We start from the raw sequence: 20,495 nt of genomic DNA on the forward strand, positions 1-20,495 counted from the left end.
GGTTGTGAGAGGTCCCTTTGCTGTCATCTAGTGGATATTCTAGTGGATATTTGCGCGGATATTTGCGCTCAGCTAAGTTTAGACTGTTGTCCTTGTTTGCTGTGTTCTAGTGGATATTTGCCCTCAGCTAAGTTTAGACTGCTGTCCTTGTTTGCTGTGTTCTAGTGGATATTTGCCCTCAGCTAAGTTTAGACTGTTGTCCTTGTTTGCTGTGTTCTAGTGGATATTTGCCCTCAGCTAAGTTTAGACTGCTGTCCTTGTTTGCTGTGTTCTAGTGGATATTTGCCCTCAGCTAAGTTTAGACTGTTGTCCTTGTTTGCTGTGTTCTAGTGGATATTTGCCCTCAGCTAAGTTTAGACTGCTGTCCTTGTTTGCTGTGTTCTAGTGGATATTTGCCCTCAGCTAAGTTTAGACTGTTGTCCTTGTTTGCTGTGTTCTAGTGGATATTGTGGATATTTGCCCTCAGCTAAGTTTAGACTGTTGTCCTTGTTTGCTGTGTTCTAGTGGATACTTGCCCTCAGCTAAGTTTAGACTGCTGTCCTTGTTTGCTGTGTTCTAGTGTACTATGGAATAGATGTCTCTCCTAGTCTTAGCACTTTGCCCAGTCATATTCAAGGTTAGAACTACCTTTCTAGGCATTCTGATGCTTCTAGCCTTGATGTTTTTTTTCGATAACATATCTACAGTATTTCACTTTAATGTGTATCGTATTGCTTACTAGGTGTGTCCAATCAATTTTGTAACCACTGCCACTTCTAATTAGGGCTGATTGGAAAAAGCTGTTCAAAAGAGGACATTGTATTATCAAATCTTTGTACTCCCTGATAAAGGCCATGCAGCCAAAACGCATCAGAGGTTGTAAACTTTGTTTCCATTGAACATGCCATACAAATAATACTACATATGTATAATTGACCAATTTTTTTATTATTATTTATGAACGGTCCAAAAAGCACTTTTTATGAGGTTTTAAAATTAACAAAATGTCAGATTTTCCAAATCTCACCCTTGGGACCTGACTGAGACCATTTCCCATATGAAAATCGACAGTTGCCTCTCGCCCCCCTATGGGATTTCCGGTTTCTTACACTTGGCATTTGTAATGTTCCGGTTGCAATATGGTTTTGATGAACTGCCATCCATTTGAGTGGTATTTGTGATTGTGTACATGGTTCGCCCAATGCCAATAAGTTGCCATTCATTTTTGCCCATTTCATGGGGGTCTTCCATTACATAAGTATTCACACCCCTAAGTCATTACTTTGTAGAAGCACCTTCGGCAGCGATTACAGCTGTGAGTCTTTCTGGGTAAATCTCTAAGATCTTTCCACACCTGGATTGTGCAACCTTTGCCCATTATTCTTTTAAAAAATTCTTCAAGCTCTGTCAAATTGGTTGTTGATCATTGCTCGACAACCATTTTGAGGTGTTGCCTTAGATCTTCAAGTAGATTTAAGTCAAAACTGTATCTCGGCCACTCAGGAACATTCACTGTCTTGTTGGTAAGCAACTCCAGTGTAGGTTTGACCTTGTGTTTTAGGTTATCGTCCTGCTGAAAGGTGAATTAATCTCCTAGTGTCTGGTGGAAAGCAGACTGAACAAGGTTTTCCTCTAGGATTTTGCCTGAGCTTAGCACCATTCTGTTTATTTTTATCCTGAAAAACTCCTGAGGCCTTAACAACTACAAGCATACCCATAACATGATGCAACCACCGCTATGCTTGAAAATATGGAGAGTGGTACTCAGTAATGTGTTGTACTCAAGACAAAAAGTTAATTGCTTTGCAACAATCTTTGCAGTATTACTTACGTGCCTTGTTACAAACAGGATGCATGTTTTGGAATATTTGTATTCTGTTTAGGCTTCCTTCTTTTCACTCTGTCATTTAGGTTAGTATTGTGGAGTAACTACAATGTTGTTGATCCATCCTCAGTTTTCTCCTATCACAGCCATTCAACTCTAACTGTTTTAAAGTCACAATTGGCCTCAAGGTGAAATCCCTAAGCGGTTTCCTTCTTCTCCAGCAACTGAGTTAGGAAGGACACCTGTATCTTTGTAGTGACTGCGTGTATTGATACACCTTCCAAAGTGTAATTAATAATTCTAAAAGAGATATTCAATGTCTGTGTCTTTTTTTTACCCATCTACCAATAGGTGCCCTTCTTTGTGAGGCATTGGAAAACCTCATTGGTCTTTATGGCTGAATCACTGCTCGACTCAGGGACCTTACAGATAATTGTATGTGTGCGGTAGAGAGGAGGTAGTTAATCAAAATCATGATAAACACCATTATTGAACACAAAGTGAGTCCATGCAACTTATTATGCTACTCGTTAAGCACATTGTTACTACTCAACAGACTTAGGCTTGACATAACAAAAGGGGTTGAATACTTATTGACTCAAGACATTTCAGGTTATAAAAAATTAAACGTTTTTAAACATGTGAAAATACACAATTCCACTTTGATATTATGTGTAAGACAGTAACAAAGAATGACAATACCATCTTATTTTAAATTCAGGTGGTAACACAACAAAATGTGGAAAAAGTCAAACTATTATTATTTAAAAAAAAATCAATTTTAGAATAAAGCTGTAATGCTAACAAACCGTTGAGGGATGTAAATACTATCCAAATGCTCTTTATATAACATATGTTGGTAGTATGAGGGTTAATACATCATTTATATAAACTCATATCAAAAGTATCATTTTAAAATAGTTATTAATTGCATAATCTGACTGTGGGATCACATAGTGTAGCAGTAATAAGAGCTCATCCCCTGTCCCCGCTGTGAAGCATCAGACCCTGACATGTCTCCATGTATCTGTCTTAAGGTCGTCCCTGTCCCCGCTGTGAAGCATCAGACCCAGACATGTCTCCATGTATCTGTCTTCGTAGCTCCGCTATGTGAGCAGGACTGATGCGGCAGCACCCTCCTGTTGGAAGACACGACATCCTAGTTCAGGGATGGGCTACTTTGATTGGGGTCGGGGTTCACAAAATATCTGAACTCATCAGTGGCTCGCGGGTCTGTGTACCCACATCCATATCCACACATGCAGTCAGAGCCGGCCCTAGCCTTTTGGGGGCCCTAAGCAGTCAGAGCCGGCCCTAGCCTTTTGGGGTCCCTATCCATACCCACACATGCAGTCAGATTCGGCCCTAGCCTTTTGGGGGCCCTAAGCAGTCAGAGCCGGCCCTAGCCTTTTGGGGGCCCTAAGCAGTCAGAGCCGGCCCTAGCCTTTTGGGGGCCCTAAGCAGGCAGAGCCGACCCTAGCCTTTTGGGGGCCCTCTCTATACCCACACATATGCAGTCAGAGCCGGCCCTAGCCTTTTGGGGGCCCTAAGCAGTCAGAGCCGGCCCTAGCCTTTTGGGGGCCCTAAGCAGTCAGAGCCGGCCCTAGCCTTTTGGGGGCCCTATCTATACCCACACATATGCAGGCAGATCCGGCCCTAGCCTTTTGCGGGCCCTAAGTGAAATGATGTTGCCATGGGCTAATTGAGTACCTGTCAGTGACTGACATAACAGAAACACTGTTGATGCACAACAACATTTTGAAATTGCATCTTGTGTATTCTACTATTCTACCTAGCAACAGTAAATTGAATCCCCAAGAGTTCCTAAAAAACATTGATCTGTAAATTGATTCGTGGGCCTACAAAAAGGGGTTTTTCCATCCCTGTACTAATACAAAGACAACATTAGTTCAGCCGTTGTCTTACCTATAAGTGCACACCCTTGTTTCATCCACTCCAGACTCAATTCAGCTATTGAAGATATTCTGTTCTCTGGTTTTCTCCACCTTTTAAATGATACAAAAAAAAGGTTCAAAATCAACACAAGAGATTCACTCAATATTCCCTTGAAACAATCGAGGAATCATCATGGAACTGTAGACTGAAGTGAAAAGTTAATATAGTCTAGATTTCTTATACTACAGCAGTGTGTAGCCAAATGATACGGTGTGTTTAGTACTCCTACCTGGATGTGTCAGGTCACAGACCTGTGTAAAGCCAAGGTCTTCGTCCCAAACGGCACCCTAATCCCTATTTAGTGCACTACTTTTGGACCAGAGACCTATGGAATAGGGTTCCATTTTGGGATTACAGTCAAGGTGAATTTAGTTTCACTCACCCAGTGTGTGTATCCCACTCCTCTCCACTGTTGGGGTAAACCACCCAGCCGAGGCCTGGTCTCCTCTGTGTCCTGGCTGAGTCTAGGAGGGGCTTGACCAGGGCTGGAGGACAGCAATTCACCCCTACAGCCACCAGCTGACTAGACCTACTGGCCAGCTGGACCGCCTCAGAGAAACGACTGCTGTCAGATATACACTGGCCATCCTGAGGAGAATAGAAGATATCACTGTATTCTTACATCCCATATTTACAGCAACAAAACACTCAAACTGGACAGTTTTATCTCCATCTCTTCATTCAAAGACTCAATCACGGACACTCTTATTGACAGTTGTGGCTGATTTGTGTGATGTGTTGTTGTCTCTACCTTCTTGACCTTTGTGTTGTTGCCTGTGCCCAATAATGTTTGTACCATGTTGTGTTGCTACCATGTGTTGCTACCATGCTGTGTTGTCGACTTGCTATGTTGTCATCTTAGGTCTCTCTTTATGTAGTGTTGTCTGTCTTGTCGTGATGTGTGTTTTGTCCTATATTTATATTGTATTATTTAAATCCCAGCCCCCGTCCCCACAAGGCCTCTTGGTAGGCTATCATTATAAATGAGCATTTGTTCTTAACTGACTTGCCTAGTTAAATAAAGGTTAACTAACTAACGAGAATCGATGTGTCTTTCCTAGATCCCTTGCGTCCTCCTTGCCTATTTCTCAGAATGCTTTGATAAAGAATGTTTAAGGGTAGGAACTTTTAGGAGACGAGGAGAGAGGACGGCGAGGAATCAAGGAAAGACAAATTGAGAAAGAGTCTTAATTACATAGCGAGAATTACCTTACAGGAGAAGGCCAACCATGCTTTAGAATCTGGAAACTCTCTGAGCAGCTCCACCAGAGCTTCTGCCTCCTTCATGCTTGGGATGGTTTCCATGGCAATGAGATCGGCCCCTGCTGTAACTAGACAGTGGACCTGGGGGCGGTGCCAGGCTTTCAGTTCCTGGAGACACAGAGAGAGAGAGACATTTAAAAAACATATGGGCACAATCAGAATGTGGACAACATCAGGACAAAGGACGCATGTTAGCAGTAGGTATAAACGAGGCTAGAGACTGAGTGCAGACAGACCATAGGAACACTAGTCTATTATACTGATCAAAAATATAAACGCAACATGGAACAATTTCACTGAGTTACAGTTCATATAATGAAATCAGTCAATTGAAATGCATTAATTGAGCCCTAATCTATGGATTTCACATGACTGGGGCGCAGCCATGGGTGGGGAGCCAGGCCCAGCCAATTAGAATTTGTCTTTCGCCACAAAAGGGCTTTATCACAGACATAAATACTCGTCAATTTCATCAGCTGTCCAGGTGGCTGGTCTTAGATGATGCCACAGGGGAAGAACCCGGTTGTGGAGGTCCTGGGCTGGCGTGGTTACACGTGGTCTGCAGTTGTGAGGCCGGTTGGATGTACTGCCGAATTCTCTAAAATGACGTTGGAGGCGGCTTATGGTAGAGAAATTAACATTCAATTATCTGGCAACAGCTCTGGTGGACATTCCTGCATTCAGCATGCCAATTGCAGGCTCTGTCAAAATCGAGGCATCTGTGGCACTGTGTTGTGTGACAAAACTGCACATTTAAGAGTGGCCTTTTATTGTACCCAGCACAAGGTGCACCTGTGTAATGATCATGCTGTTTGATCAGCTTCTTGATATTCCACACCTGTCAGGTGGATGGATTATCAAAGGAGAAATGCTCACTAACTGGGATGTAAACACATTTTTTCACAACATTTTTGAGAAATAAGAATTTTGTGCGTATGGAACATTTCTGGGATCTTTTTATTTGAGCTCATGAAACCAACACTTTACATGTTGTGTTTTATATTTTAGTTCAGTATAGATAATGATAGGTCAACCCCAATGTGAGTTCTTTCTTGGCATTGCATGCCTTACCTCAACACTCATCTCCGCAGCGTAAGCGCCAGTGTACTCCGAGCCGTTGTGCAAAAAGGCCCCGTAAGGTCCAACAGAGCCTGCCACCAGAGGCACCCTGCGATCTGAGAAAATAGAAAGATACCATGTAATGTACATTAACAACTCTGATCGTAGAAATAAGAGCTTCAGAGACATCGGGATCATGTCCAAATTACAGGATCTCTGAGTGCCTGGCTGAGCTGGTAGGTCCTGAGCAGCTTCGCCAATGTTTGCAATGATGATGAAAAAATAACATCCAATCGCTAATTAATAATAATAATAATTGTTTGGATTTATATAGCGCTTTCCTACTAACTGAGGTTCCTCAAAGCGCTTTTCATAGTAGGAGAAAACGTACCTCATCCACCTTCAATGTTTACGGAGGCCTGGAATGCAATAGTTTTGTGTACAACATGAAGTTTGTAATTCGACTGAGTGTCTGTGTCTTGCTTGCGTTCCACCTCTGGGCAGCCAAATGTTTTTAGGAAGCCAAGCATGCATTCGGACCGGTGAAACGAGTCTGCCGGTGGGCGAGTTTGTTTTGCGTCACCTGATGCCATAGTTATGCCATATATGCTGATATTGTGGCGAAAGTAAATGGCTGCATGTAACTCAGCAGCTAAGAAAAACATGAAATCGCTAGACTGCCTGTTTGTATCATGCTTATGTTTGCAATACTTACAAAGTTTGTACGAACATTTCGATAATGTATTTTGTGTAAAAACATTTAAATTTAGCTGAATGAAGCTTACTCCCTCTCCTGAAAAAAATAACATGAATTTGAGCTTAATGAGGCATGGAATGCAATAGTTAGAACAGTTTTGTACAACATTTAAGTTTGTAGGCAGTGACCAGACAATGTGTAGAATTGCAGGAAATGAACTCAAATGGTTATAAAAAAATAAAAAAAACTCTTCTGTCAGGGGGGGGCGCTAAAATGTGTGTGTGGGGGGCAACAACATGAGCCACTGCCCCCCCCCCCCCCATGATGAGTTCAGATGTTTTGTTGCCCCCCCCACCCATCAAAGTTTCCCATCCCTGGCCTGGTATGTTGTCAGGAACTCCACCTGTAACTTACAGTGCCTGCTCACCTGATGGAGGCTGGTCAGCCATAAAGTGTTTGACAGTCTCTCTGGCCAGAGTCACTCCTGACATGATGAGTTGGTTGGCCTGTTCAGGGGTGACGTCCAGGTGCCTGATGAAGCCCTCAACACTAGCCTGGTACGTGGCTGTGGTTATCACATCAGCACCAGCACACAGAAACCTAGGGAGAGACAACATCTGTAATGCTTTGCAACGGCAGAACTACAACAATAGTCTATGTTAAACAACTCACCTGTAATGAGCATCTTTAATAGCCTGTGGGTTAGTATGTAGCAGCCTTGCACTCCACAAAGGATCTCCCTGTATCCACGCAAAACATTCTAGTCAAATATACAGGATGTGAAGTATAGGAGAATATTCATTACGCGGATTATGTTGCAAACCTGCATTTGTCCAACACAATATATATATATATTTTTAATTTTACCTTTATTTAACTATTATTTAACTAGGCAAGTCAGTTAAGAACACATTCTTATTTTCAATGACGGCCTAGTGGGTTAACTGGTGGGTGGGTTAACTGCCTGTTCAGGGGCAAAACGACAGATTTGTACCTTGTCAGCTCGGGGGTTTGAACTTGCAACCTTCCGGTTACTAGTCCAACGCTCTAACCACTAGGCTACCCTGCCGCCTCCACACTCTAACCACTAGGCTACCCTGCCGCCTCCACACTCTAACCACTAGGCTACCCTGCCGCCTCTACACTCTAACCACTAGGCTACCCTGCCGCCTCTACACTCTAACCACTAGGCTACCCTGCCGCCTCTACACTCTAACCACTAGATACCCTGCCGCCTCTACACTCTAACCACTAGGCTACCCTGCCGCCTCCACACTCTAACCACTAGGCTACCCTGCCGCCTCTACACTCTAACCACTAGGCTACCCTGCCGCCTCCACACTCTAACCACTAGGCTACCCTGCCGCCTCCACACTCTAACCACTAGGCTACCCTGCCGCCTCTACACTCTAACCACTAGGCTACCCTGCCGCCTCCACACTCTAACCACTAGGCTACCCTGCCGCCTCCACACTCTAACCACTAGGCTACCCTGCCGCCTCTACACTCTAACCACTAGATACCCTGCCGCCTGTACACTCTAACCACTAGGCTACCCTGCCGCCTCTACACTCTAACCACTAGATACCCTGCCGCCTCCACACTCTAACCACTAGGCTACCCTGCCGCCTCTACACTCTAACCACTAGATACCCTGCCGCCTCTACACTCTAACCACTAGGCTACCCTGCCGCCCCAAGTTGCTGTTTGGAATAATGTAATGATTACAACCCAGCTCTCTTTGGAATTACTTATAAAAATGCAATTTGTTGTATTTCACCTGTAATTTACAACCTGTTGATTCCAGCTCTGTTGCTAGTCCACCATCTACAATAAGTGGACCCCGACCAACATCCATTAAAGTTGTTAGAATATCCGTTTTGTCCATGGTCACTTACTGGTAGTCTATCTCACTCGGCCATTTATCTTTGACTAAATTCAAGTAACGTTACTAAGCCGGTGCTGCACCTTGTCCTATTCGGGTAAAAGCAAGATTGGTTATTTATTAAACATATTTAACTACCCCCATCAATGACAAAAGCAAAACAGAAGAAGTCAACCCACGTGTCGCAAGGGGTCATAGTTGTACTTCCGGAAACAACATTATTATTATTATTGTTTTGCATTCGTTGCTAATTCTGTGCTAATTTGCGTCCTATATTTATGTAAAAGCCTCCAAGTTATTTATTTGTTGTTATAAAAATATTGTTTTACCCGTGTTAAACATTTCTGCGCATGTTGCTATGGTGATATGTTGTACAACGAAGCTAACTAGCTAACTGCTACAATAGCCACACGAACTGTCGTCATCGGGGATCTCTAGCTAAAATAATGGTAAGATAAAGCATCGCTAGCTATCCTTCGTGGTTTCATAAATGTAGATGCCAACAAAGCATTAAAATACATACTCTATACATGTTTTGAAATGCTGTACGATTTAGGTAGAAGTTAACCGTCGTTTGCGAACTTTGGCTAGCATAGCTAGCGCAATGACTGTATATGAATACGTTAGCTAGCCAACCAAACAAAGTAACATTAGACTAATTTTTAAAATGTAACCTTTATTTAACTAGGCAAGTCTGTTAGGAAAAAACCTTATTTACAATGACGGCCTAGGAGCAGTGGGTTAACTGCCTTGTTCAGGGGCAGAAAGACAGATGTGTATCGTGTCAGGGATTTGATCCAGCAACCTTTCAGTTACCGGTCCAACGCCCCAATGCAGGCAGAAACAAGATATGTTTGTACTTTTAACATCATACAACCAAGCGATGTTACTTGGTCAGTTGAAATACTTTACGCAAATAATACAATTTTTGCTTGCTAACGTTAGGCTCCCCAGGTCATTGTGGTAAATTAGTTACCGTATTATCTACCGGCAGATGGCGCAATTTCCCGCACAATGAGCTGTGCAGGTTGTGTTGTCGACAGAAAGTCTGTCAGTAGAATCATGTTTGTTCTACTGTTTGGCCTCTATCTCTAACGTCCCACAGTGTTATTCATAATTTATAGCTGCTACGAAGGCGTTTGTGGGGAGAGGATAGTGACATAATTTTCTCCAACACTTACATGTATATTGTTTTGTCTTTCATATCATTGGCCATGGCTGGTCTCATCTGTCCATGACATGTCCAACTAGGAGACCAGTACAGTAAGTATGACAGTTAAGTAGACTGAATTTGGCTTACCTGCCAAGCAATCAGTTGACCAACTGCTGTGATAATGCACTGACTGGATGAATGTGATGTGCTTTGTAGACTAGCTTAGAGGTACATTGGCAGATTCGGCATAATAAATATGCTCACAAGGCCTGTATTCACAAAGCGTCTTAGTGCTTATCTAGGATCAGTTTTGCCTTTTGGATCATAATGATCATAAGACAGTGGGACTAGATAATTAGAGCGGCCCTCTGAGAAGCTTTGTGAATACGGACCGGTACCATTTTCTAAGCATTTTGTATTACTGTATAACAATCTCTTACCTAGTCTATCGCTCGCTGTACGTGATTCATTTTGTATTACTGTATAACAATCTCTTACCTAGTCTATCGCTCGCTGTACGTGATTCATTTTGTGGGGAATATTGATCTGCCTTAGTGCAGGTAACAACAGGAGATGTTTCCATTGATAGCACTGTGGGACAGCAGGTGTCTGAGAAAGAATGGTCCTTCTCTTCCCAGAGCTGGCTGAAATGAAGGCCCTGCTCTGCGTGGCTGGAGACCACATGGATCTAGTTATCACAACTTGGCCTGGCTAGCACAGATGTTAGTTTAGGCTGGGTGTACACTGCACGACTTTCAAAATACTAACATCGCTGAGCCTCTCACATGAAACTTTCCTGTAGTTTTTTTTTGTCTTGCCAACGTAGTGGTGCGTATACTGCATGATGTAGCAGAGACTGAGGGTCACACACTACAAGATTCTTCACTTTGGTCGGGAGGATTCTCCATGTTAACCTTAACCCTCCTGACCATCCAGACACCTCCTAACCAACCAGACACCTCCTAACCCTCACACACTACAAGATTCTTCACTTTGGTCGGGAGGATTCTCCATGCCACCATTCTCCAAGTTAACCTTAACCCTCCTGACCATCCGGACACCTCCTAACCCTCCTGACCAACCAGACACCTCCTAACCCTCCTGACCATCCGGACACCTCCTAACCCTCCTGACCAACCAGACACCTCCTAACCCTCACACACTACAAGATTCTTCACTTTGGTTCGTGAGGATTCTCCATGCCTCCACGCTGTCTCTCTAAAACAATGATGTGATTATATTGTTAACGTAGCAACAACGAGCTGTGATAAAAAGCAGCCTCAAATGTTTTCAGTCAGACATTGACACTTGCCATATAGAGTTGAAATATCTAGCCAACATTTTGAATTGAATATCATTGCTTGTGAACTTCAGAGTTATAACGATTTGACACTTTGGTTAAAGTCATTGCTCCTGCTCGAGAGTATTCACATTCTGGGTGATGTGATACAACATCATCATCTCATGATGATGATGATGATATATACATCTCATGAACCTATAGGCCTTCAGTGTGTGAACCTATAGGCCTTCAGTGTGTGAACCTATAGGCCTTCAGTGTGTGAACCTATAGGCCTTCAGTGTGTGAACCTATAGACCGTCAGTGTGTGAACCTATAGACCTTCAGTGTGTGAACCTATAGACCGTCAGTGTGTGAACCTATAGGCCGTCAGTGTGTGACAGGTTTGTGACATCTTTTCGATCTTGTCTCATCGCTGCAATTCCCCAACAGGCTCGGGAGAGGCGAACGTCGAGTCATACGTGTCCCCCGAAACATGACCCGCCAAACCGCGCTTCTTAACACCTGCTGGCTAAACCTGGAAGCCAGCCGAACCGCCAAACCGCGCTGCTTAACCCGGGAGCCAGCTGCACCAATGTGTTGTGGGAAACATCATTCAACTGACAACCGAAGTCAGCCTGCAGGCGCCCGGTCCGCCACAAGGAGTCGCTAGAGCTTGATGAGCCAAGTAAAGCTCCCCCCCCCCCCCGGCCAAACCCTCCCCTAACCCGGACCACACTGGGCCAATTTTGCGCCACTCTGTGGGACTCCCGGTCAAAGCTGGCTGTGACACAGCCTGAAATCAAACCCGGGTCTGTAGCGACGCCTCAAGCACTGCGATGCAGTGTGTTAGACTGCTGCGCCACTCGGGAGGCCCGGGTTCATGATTCTGGAAGGACAGCAACCGTAATGACCAACCTGCCCTCTAAATACACCTGTCTTCAACCAGGATCTCAGCGATCACTTTCTCATTGCCTGCGTCCATAATGGGTCTGCGGACCACCCCTCATCACTGTCAAATGCTCCCTAAATCACTTCAGCAAGCAGGCCTTTCTAATCGACCTGGCCCGGGTATCCTGGAAGGATATTGACCTCATTCTGTCAGTAGAGGATGCCTGGTTATTCTTTAAAAGAGCTTTCCTCGCCATCTTAAATAAGCAGGCTCCATTTAAAAAATGTAGAACCAGGAACAGATATAGCCCTTGGTTCTCTCCAGACCTGACTGCCCTTAACCAGCACAAAAACATCCTGTGGCGTACCGTTTTAGCATCAAATACCCCCCGCGATATGCAACTTTGCAGGGAAGTTAGGAACCAATATACACAGGCAGTTAGGAAAGCTAAGGCTAGCTTTTTCAAACAAAAATTTGCATCCTGTAGCACAAACTCCAAAAAGTTTTGGGACACTGTAAAGTCCATGGAGAATAAAAGCACCTTCTCCCAGCTTCCCACTGCACTGAGGCTAGGAAATGATAATTTAGAATTTCAATAAGCATTTTTCTACAGCTGGCCATGCTTTCCACCTGGCTACCCCTATCCCGGTCAACAGCCCTGCACCCCCCACAGCAACTCGCCCAAGCCTTCCCCATTTCTCCTTCTCCCAAATCCAGTCAGCTGATGTTCTGAAAGAGCTACAAAGTCTGGACCCCTAAAAATTTGCAGGGCTAGACAATATGGACCCTCTCTTTCTAAAATTATCCGCCGCAATTGTTGCAACCCCTATTACTAGCCTGTTAAACCTCTCTTTCGTCTGAGATCCCCAAAGATTGGATAGCTGCCGCAGTCATCCCCCTCTTCAAAGGGGGAGACACTCTAGACCCAAACTGCTACAGACCTATATCTATCATACCCTGCCTTTCTAATGTCTTTGAAAGCCAAGTTAACAGACCATTTCGAATCCCACCTTACCTTCTCCACTATGTAATCTGGTTTCCGAGCTGGTCATTGGTGCACCTCAGCCACGCTCAAGGTCCTAAACGACATCATAACCGGCATCGATAAGAGACAATACTGTGCAGCCGTATTCATCGACCTGGCCAAGGCTTTCGACTCTGTCAATCACCACATTCTTATCGGCAGACTCAACAGCCTTGGTTTCTCAAATGACTGCCTCGCCTGGTTCACCAACTACTTCTCAGACAGAGTTCAGTGTGTCAAATCGGAGGGCCTGTTTTCCGGACATCTGGCAGTCTCTATGGGGGTGCCACAGGGTTCAATTGGATTGGATGCAGCAAATTGGATGCAGTCTATCACAGTGCCATCCGTTTTGTTACTAAAGCTCCTTATACCACCCACCACTATGACCTGTATGCTCTCGTCAGCTGGTCCTCGCTACATATTCGCCACCAAACCCACTGGCTCCAGATCATCTATAAGTCTTTGCTAGGTAAAGCTCTGCCTTATCTCAGCTCACTGGTCACCAGAGCAGCACCCACCCTTAGCACGCGCTCCAGCAGATATATATTCACTGGTCATCCCCAAAGCCAATTCCTCCTTTGGCTGCCTTTCCTTCCAGTTCTCTGCTGCCAATGACTGGAACGAATTGCAAAAATAAGTTGGAGACATATCTCCCTCACTAACTTCAAGCATTGGCTGTCAGAGCAGCTTACCGATCACTGCAGCTGTACACCGCCCATCTGTAAATAGCCCATCCAAACCAACTACCTACCTCATCCCCATATTTGTTTTTCTGCTCTGTTGCACACCAATATTTCTACTGCACATCCTCATCTGCACATATTTCACTCCAGTGTTAATCTGCTATATTGTAATTACTTCACTATTATGGCCTATTTATTGCCTTACCTCCTCACTTCATTTGCACACACTGTATATACAGTGCCATGCGAAAGTATTCGGCCCCTTTGAACTTTGCGACCTTTTGCCCCATTTCAGGCTTCAAACATAAAGATATAAAACTGTATTTTTTTGTGAAGAATCAACAACAAGTGGGACACAATCATGAAGTGGAACGACATTTATTGGATATTTCAAACTTTTTTAACAAATCAAAAACTGAAAAATTGGGCATGCAAAATTATTCAGCCCCTTTTCTTTCAGTGAAGCAAACTCTCTCCAGAAGTTCAGTGAGGATCTCTGAATGATCCAATGTTGACCTAAATGACTAATGATGATAAATACAATCCACCTGTGTGTAATCAAGTCTCCGTATAAATGCACCTGCACTGTGTTAGTCTCAGAGATCCGTTAAAAGCGCAGAGAGCATCATGAAGAACAAGGAACACACCAGGCAGGTCCGAGATACTGTTGTGAAGAAGTTTAAAGCCGGATTTGGATACAAAAAGATTTCCCAAGCTTTAAACATCCCAAGGAGCACTGTGCAAGCGATAATATTGAAATGGAAGGAGAATCAGACCACTGCAAATCTAACAAGACCTGGCCGTCCCTCTAAACTTTCAGCTCATACAAGGAGAAGACTGATCAGAGATGCAGCCAAGAGGCCCATGATCACTCTGGATGAACTGCAGAGATCTACAGCTGAGGTGGGAGACTCTGTCCATAGGACAACAGTCAGTCGTATATTGCACAAATCTGGCCTTTATGGAAGAGTGGCAAGAAGAAAGCCATTTCTTAAAGATATCCATAAAAAGTGTTGTTTAAAGTTTGCCACAAGCCACCTGGGAGACACACCAAACATGTGGAAGAAGGTGCTCTGGTCAGATGAAACCAAAATTGAACTTTTTGGCAACAATGCAAAACGTTATGTTTGGCGTAAAAGCAACACAGCTCATCATCCTGAACACACCATCCCCACTGTCAAACATGGTGGTGGCAGCATCATGGTTTGGGCCTGCTTTTCTTCAGCAGGGACAGGGAAGATGGTTAAAATTGATGGGAAGATGGATGGAGCCAAATACAGGACCATTCTGGAAGAAAACCTGATGGAGTCTGCAAAAGACCTGAGACTGGGACGGAGATTTGTCTTCCAACAAGACAATGATCCAAAAAATAAAGCAAAATCTACAATGGAATGGTTCAAAAATAAACATATCCAGGTGTTAGAATGGCCAAGTCAAAGTCCAGACCTGAATCCAATTGAGAATATGTGGAAAGAACTGAAAACTGCTGTTCACAAATGCTCTCCATCCAACCTCACTGAGCTCGAGCTGTTTTGCAAGGAGGAATGGGAAAAAATGTCAGTCTCTCGATGTGCAAAACTGATAGAGACATACCCCAAGCGACTTACAGCTGTAATCGCAGCAAAAGGTGGCGCTACAAAGTATTAACTTAAGGGGGCTGAATAATTTTGCACGCCCAATTTTTCAGTTTTTGATTTGTTAAAAAAGTTTGAAATATCCAATAAATGTCGTTCCACTTCATGATTGTGTCCCACTTGTTGTTGATTCTTCACAAAAAAATACAGTTTTATATCTTTATGTTTGAAGCCTGAAATGTGGCAAAAGGTCACAAAGTTCAAGGGGGCCGAATACTTTCGCAAGGCACTGTAGATGTTTCTATTGTGTTATTGACTGTACGTGTGTTTATTCCATGTGTAACTGTGTTGTTGTTGTGTCGAACTGCTTTGCTTTATCTTGGCCAGGTCACAGTTGTAAATGAGAACTTGTTCTCAACTAGCCTACCAGGTTAAATAAAGGTGTTCTCAACTGGCCTACCAGGTTAAATAAAGGTGTTCTCAACTAGCCTACCAGGTTAAATAAAGGTGTTCTCAACTAGCCTACCAGGTTAAATAAAGGTGTTCTCAACTAGCCTACCTGGTTAAATAAAGGTGTTCTCAACTAGCCTACCAGGTTAAATAAAGGTGTTCTCAACTGGCCTACCTGGTTAAATAAAGGTGTTCTCAACTAGCCTACCTGGTTAATTAAAGGTGTTCTCAACTGGCCTACCTGGTTAAATAAAGGTGTTCTCAACTGGCCTACCTGGTTAAATAAAGGTGTTCTCAACTGGCCTACCTGGTTAAATAAAGGTGTTCTCAACTGGCCTACCTGGTTAAATAAAGGGGAAATAAAATAATGTACTAATAATCCAGATTGCCGGTTGTGCGCACTCCTCCTCTCCTCTCTCCACTCCTCCTCTCCTCTCTCCACTCCTCCTCTCCTCTCTCCACTCCTCCTCTCCTTTTATCTACTCTTCTTTCTTCTCCTTCATCTGTTCCTCTCCTCTCTCCTTCCTCTGTTCCTCTCCTCTCTCCTTCCTCTGTTCCTCTCCTCTCTCCTTCCTCTGTTCCTCTCCTCTCTCCTTCCTCTGTTCCTCTCCTCTCTCCTTTCCTCTGTTCCTCTCCTCTCTCCTTCCTCTGTTCCTCTCCTCTCTCCTTCCTCTGTTCCTCTCCTCTCTCCTTCCTCTGTTCCTCTCCTCTCTCCTTCCTCTGTTCCTCTCCTCTCTCCTTTCCTCTGTTCCTCTCCTCTCTCCTTTCCTCTGTTCCTCTCCTCTCTCCTTTCCTCTGTTCCACTCCTCTCTCCTTCCTCTGTTCCTCTCCTCTCTCCTTTCCTCTGTTCCTCTCCTCTCTCCTTCCTCTGTTCCTCTCCTCTCTCCTTCCTCTGTACCTCTCCTCTCTCCTTTCCTCCCTTCCTGGCTCTCTCCTTCCTCTGTTCCACTCCTCCTCTCCTTTCCTCTGTTCCTCTCCTCTCTCCTTCCTCTGTTCCTCTCCTCTCTCCTTTCCTCTGTTCCTCTCCTCTCTCCTTTCCTCTGTTCCTCTCCTCTCTCCTTTCCTCTGTTCCTCTCCTCTCTCCTTTCCTCTGTTCCTCTCCTCTCTCCTTTCCTCTGTTCCTCTCCTCTCTCCTTTCCTCTGTTTCACTCTCCTCTCTCCTTTCCTCTGTTTGACTCTCCTCTCTCGGCGGCAGGGTAGCCTAGTGGTTAGAGCGTTGGACTAGTAACCGGAAGGTTGCGAGTTCAAACCCCCGAGCTGACAAGGTACAAATCTGTCGTTCTGCCCCTGAACAGGCAGTTAACCCACTGTTCCCAGGCCGTCATTGAAAATAAGAATTTGTTCTTAACTGACTTGCCTGGTTAAATAAAGGTAAAAAATAAAAAATTGTTGTTGATTTAGACCACCCTACTGGGGAGCCAGGTCCTGACAGGCCAATCAGATTGATGGTTTAAAGCATTGTTGTTGATTTAGACCACCCTACTGGGGAGCCAGGTCCTGACAGGCCAATCAGATTGATGGTTTAAAGCATTGTTGTTGATTTAGACCACCCTACTGGGGAGCCAGGTCCTGACAGGCCAATCAGATTGATGGTTTAAAGCATTGTTGTTGATTTAGACCACCCTACTGGGGAGCCAGGTATTGACAGGCCAATCAGATTGATGGTTTAAAGCATTGTTGTTGATTTAGACCACCCTACTGGGGAGCCAGGTCCTGACAGGCCAATCAGATTGATGGTTTAAAGCATTGTTGTTGATTTAGACCATCCTACTGGGGAGCCAGGTCCTGACAGGCCAATCAGATTGATGGTTTAAAGCATTGTTGTTGATTTAGACCATCCTACTGGGGAGCCAGGTCCTGACAGGCCAATCAGATTGATGGTTTAAAGCATTGTTGTTGATTTAGACCACCCTACTGGGGAGCCAGGTCCTGTCAGGCCAATCAGATTGATGGTTTAAAGCATTGTTGTTGATTTTAGACCATCCTACTGGGGAGCCAGGTCCTGACAGGCCAATCAGATTGATGGTTTAAAGCATTGTTGTTGATTTTAGACCATCCTACTGGGGAGCCAGGTCCTGACAGGCCAATCAGATTGATGGTTTAAAGCATTGTTGTTGATTTTAGACCACCCTACTGGGGAGCCAGGTCCTGACAGGCCAATCAGATTGATGGTTTAAAGCATTGTTGTTGATTTAGACCATCCTACTGGGGAGCCAGGTCCTGACAGGCCAATCAGATTGATGGTTTAAAGCATTGTTGTTGATTTTAGACCATCCTACTGGGGAGCCAGGTCCTGACAGGCCAATCAGATTGATGGTTTAAAGCATTGTTGTTGATTTAGACCACCCTACTGGGGAGCCAGGTCCTGACAGGCCAATCAGATTGATGGTTTAAAGCATTGTTGTTGATTTAGACCACCCTACTGGGGAGCCAGGTATTGACAGGCCAATCAGATTGATGGTTTAAAGCATTGTTGTTGATTTAGACCATCAAATTTGTGCATTTTTTTCTTCTTCATGTTGCTGAAATGCTGTCAGTTCTACTTTAAATGTAACAATGTTTCACACACAAGTTTATTTTCAAAGAGATGGCTGACAGCAGCACTGCAGTGAAAAACACAGTTCCACTCAGTTCCTTCACAGGGGCGGGCCACTGATTGAGCCCTACCTTATGAAAACCCAAATCTCACATTTTAGAAGCTAAAATCACATTTCATCCCATCACAAATAATTTCATATTCAAACATTTAAATTGAACAACAATTCCATGTGAATACGATAACTCTGATATGTAGACTTTCCACTGTAGAGTTTGTCATCTTATCATTGATGAGAATGTCTCAGATGACAACCAAACTGACATCATATTCATTAAGTACCACCGCATATGTTCCATTGTTCGGATTACCAGAATATAGTTAATTTCTCCCCACCTTCTGATGTTCCCAGAATCTCTATGTTAACCAAGGGTTTTGCAAATGTAACCTCAGTAGGGTAGAGAGAGGAAAAAGGGGGGGAAGAGGTATTTATGACTGTCATAAACATACCCCCCCAGGCCAACGTCATGACACTGTGTTAGGTCACTGTGCTAGGTCACTGTGCTAGGTCACTGTGCTAGGTCACTGTCTGACATCCTTCTGCTTCTCACTGTTGTCTTCAGGAGGAGCGTTTTGCCTTCCTGGCAGAGTGGTATGACCCCAGTGCTGCTCTCCTGCGCCGCTACCAGCTGCTGTTCTACCCCAAAGATGGCTCTGTGGAGATGGTAAGCATTAGGCTAGGTAATCACACGGTCCTGTGGTGTAGGCAGGCCAGGGGCTGATATAATCACACGGTCCTGTGGTGTAGGCAGGCCAGGGGCTGATATAATCACACGGTCCTGTGGTCTAGACAGGTCAGGAGCTGATATAATCACACGGTCCTGTGGTGTAGGCAGGCCAGGAGCTGATATAATCACACGGTCCTGTGGTGTAGGCAGGCCAGGGGCTGATATAATCACACGGTCCTGTGGTGTTGGCAGGCCAGGGGCTGATACTAATCACACAGTCCTGTGGTGTTGGCAGGCCAGGGGCTGAGTGTGGGGAGGATGCTGATATAATCACACGGTCCTGTGGTGTAGGCAGGCCAGGGGCTGATATAATCACACGGTCCTGTGGTGTAGACAGGTCAGGAGCTGATATAATCACACGGTCCTGTGGTGTAGGCAGGCCAGGGGCTGATATAATCACACGGTCCTGTGGTGTTGGCAGGCCAGGGGCTGATACTAATCACACAGTCCTGTGGTGTTGGCAGGCCAGGGGCTGAGTGTGGGGAGGATGCTGATATAATCACACGGTCCTGTGGTGTTGGCAGGCCAGGGGCTGAGTGTGGGGAAGATGCTGATATAATCACATGGTCCTGTGGTGTTGGCAGGCCAGGGGCTGAGTGTGGGGAGGATGCTGATATAATCACACGATCCTGTGGTGTAGGCAGGCCAGGGGCTGAGTGTGGGGAAGATGCTGATATAATCACATGGTCCTGTGGTGTTGGCAGGCCAGGGGCTGAGTGTGGGGAGGATGCTGATACTAATCACACGGTCCTGTGGTGTTGGCAGGCCAGGGGCTGAGTGTGGGGAGGATGCTGATATAATCACATGGTCCTGTGGTGTTGGCAGGCCAGGGGCTGAGTGTGGGGAGGATGCTGATACTAATCACACGGTCCTGTGGTGTTGGCAGGCCAGGGGCTGAGTGTGGGGAGGATGCTGATATAATCACACGGTCCTGTGGTGTTGACAGGCCAGGGGCTGAGTGTGGGGAAGATGCTGATATAATCACACGGTCCTGTGGTGTTGGCAGGCCAGGGGCTGAGTGTGGGGAGGATGCTGATACTAATCCCACGGTCCTGTGGTGTTGGCAGGCCAGGGGCTGAGTGTGGGGAGGATGCTGATACTAATCACACGGTCCTGTGGTGTTGGCAGGCCAGGGGCTGAGTGTGGGGAGGATGCTGATATAATCACACGGTCCTGTGGTGTTGGCAGGCCAGGGGCTGAGTGTGGGGAAGATGCTGATATAATCACACGGTCCTGTGGTGTTGGCAGGCCAGGGGCTGAGTGTGGGGAGGATGCTGATACTAATCCCACGGTCCTGTGGTGTTGGCAGGCCAGGGGCTGAGTGTGGGGAGGATGCTGATACTAATCCCACGGTCCTATGGTGTAGGCAGGCCAGGGGCTGAGTGTGGGGAGGATGCTGATACTAATCCCACGGTCCTGTGGTGTAGGCAGGCCAGGGGCTGATATAATCCC

The 20,495-nt window shown here is 45.2% G+C and overlaps 2 protein-coding genes across 5 annotated transcripts in view; one reads left to right on the forward strand and one right to left on the reverse strand.

Annotated features, from left to right (window-relative positions):
• Nucleotides 1-2,119: 2,119 nt before the first annotated feature.
• On the reverse strand, nucleotides 2,120-8,852 carry zgc:172121 (homocysteine S-methyltransferase). The gene is made up of 8 exons (XM_021608797.2): nucleotides 8,560-8,852; nucleotides 7,452-7,519; nucleotides 7,207-7,379; nucleotides 6,095-6,198; nucleotides 4,970-5,131; nucleotides 4,143-4,348; nucleotides 3,731-3,810; nucleotides 2,120-2,943 (listed from the first exon to the last, which is right to left on the reverse strand). Exons 1-8 carry the CDS (start codon nucleotides 8,665-8,667, stop codon nucleotides 2,837-2,839), a joined length of 1,008 nt encoding a protein of 335 aa, XP_021464472.1. The 5' UTR covers nucleotides 8,668-8,852; the 3' UTR covers nucleotides 2,120-2,836.
• nme7 (NME/NM23 family member 7) overlaps nucleotides 8,843-20,495 on the forward strand; it is a 114,359-nt gene continuing 102,706 nt past the window's right edge. For 2 of the 4 annotated variants that reach the window (XM_036940834.1, XM_036941823.1), the window contains exons 1-2: nucleotides 8,843-9,113; nucleotides 18,879-18,980. In XM_036940834.1, the coding sequence (XP_036796729.1) occupies nucleotides 9,111-9,113; nucleotides 18,879-18,980 (105 nt within the window). In that variant the 5' untranslated portion in view covers nucleotides 8,843-9,110. 4 annotated transcript variants of the gene reach the window in all.

Source organism: Oncorhynchus mykiss, chromosome 1, assembly GCF_013265735.2.
Source record: "Oncorhynchus mykiss isolate Arlee chromosome 1, USDA_OmykA_1.1, whole genome shotgun sequence".
NCBI classification, from domain to species: Eukaryota; Metazoa; Chordata; class Actinopteri; order Salmoniformes; family Salmonidae; genus Oncorhynchus; species Oncorhynchus mykiss.

Bases quoted from the DNA above. Each gene is read 5' to 3' on its own strand.
- zgc:172121 (XM_021608797.2), bottom strand. From the start codon at position 8,667: ATGGACAAAACGGATATTCTAACAACTTTAATGGATGTTGGTCGGGGT. The intron at 7,520-8,559 runs GTGAAATACAAC...GCGTGGATACAG, and splicing joins CAACAGGTTGTAAATTACAG to GGAGATCCTTTGTGGAGTGC. The intron at 2,944-3,730 runs GTAAGACAACGG...GTCTTCCAACAG, and splicing joins ACAAGGGTGTGCACTTATAG to GAGGGTGCTGCCGCATCAGT.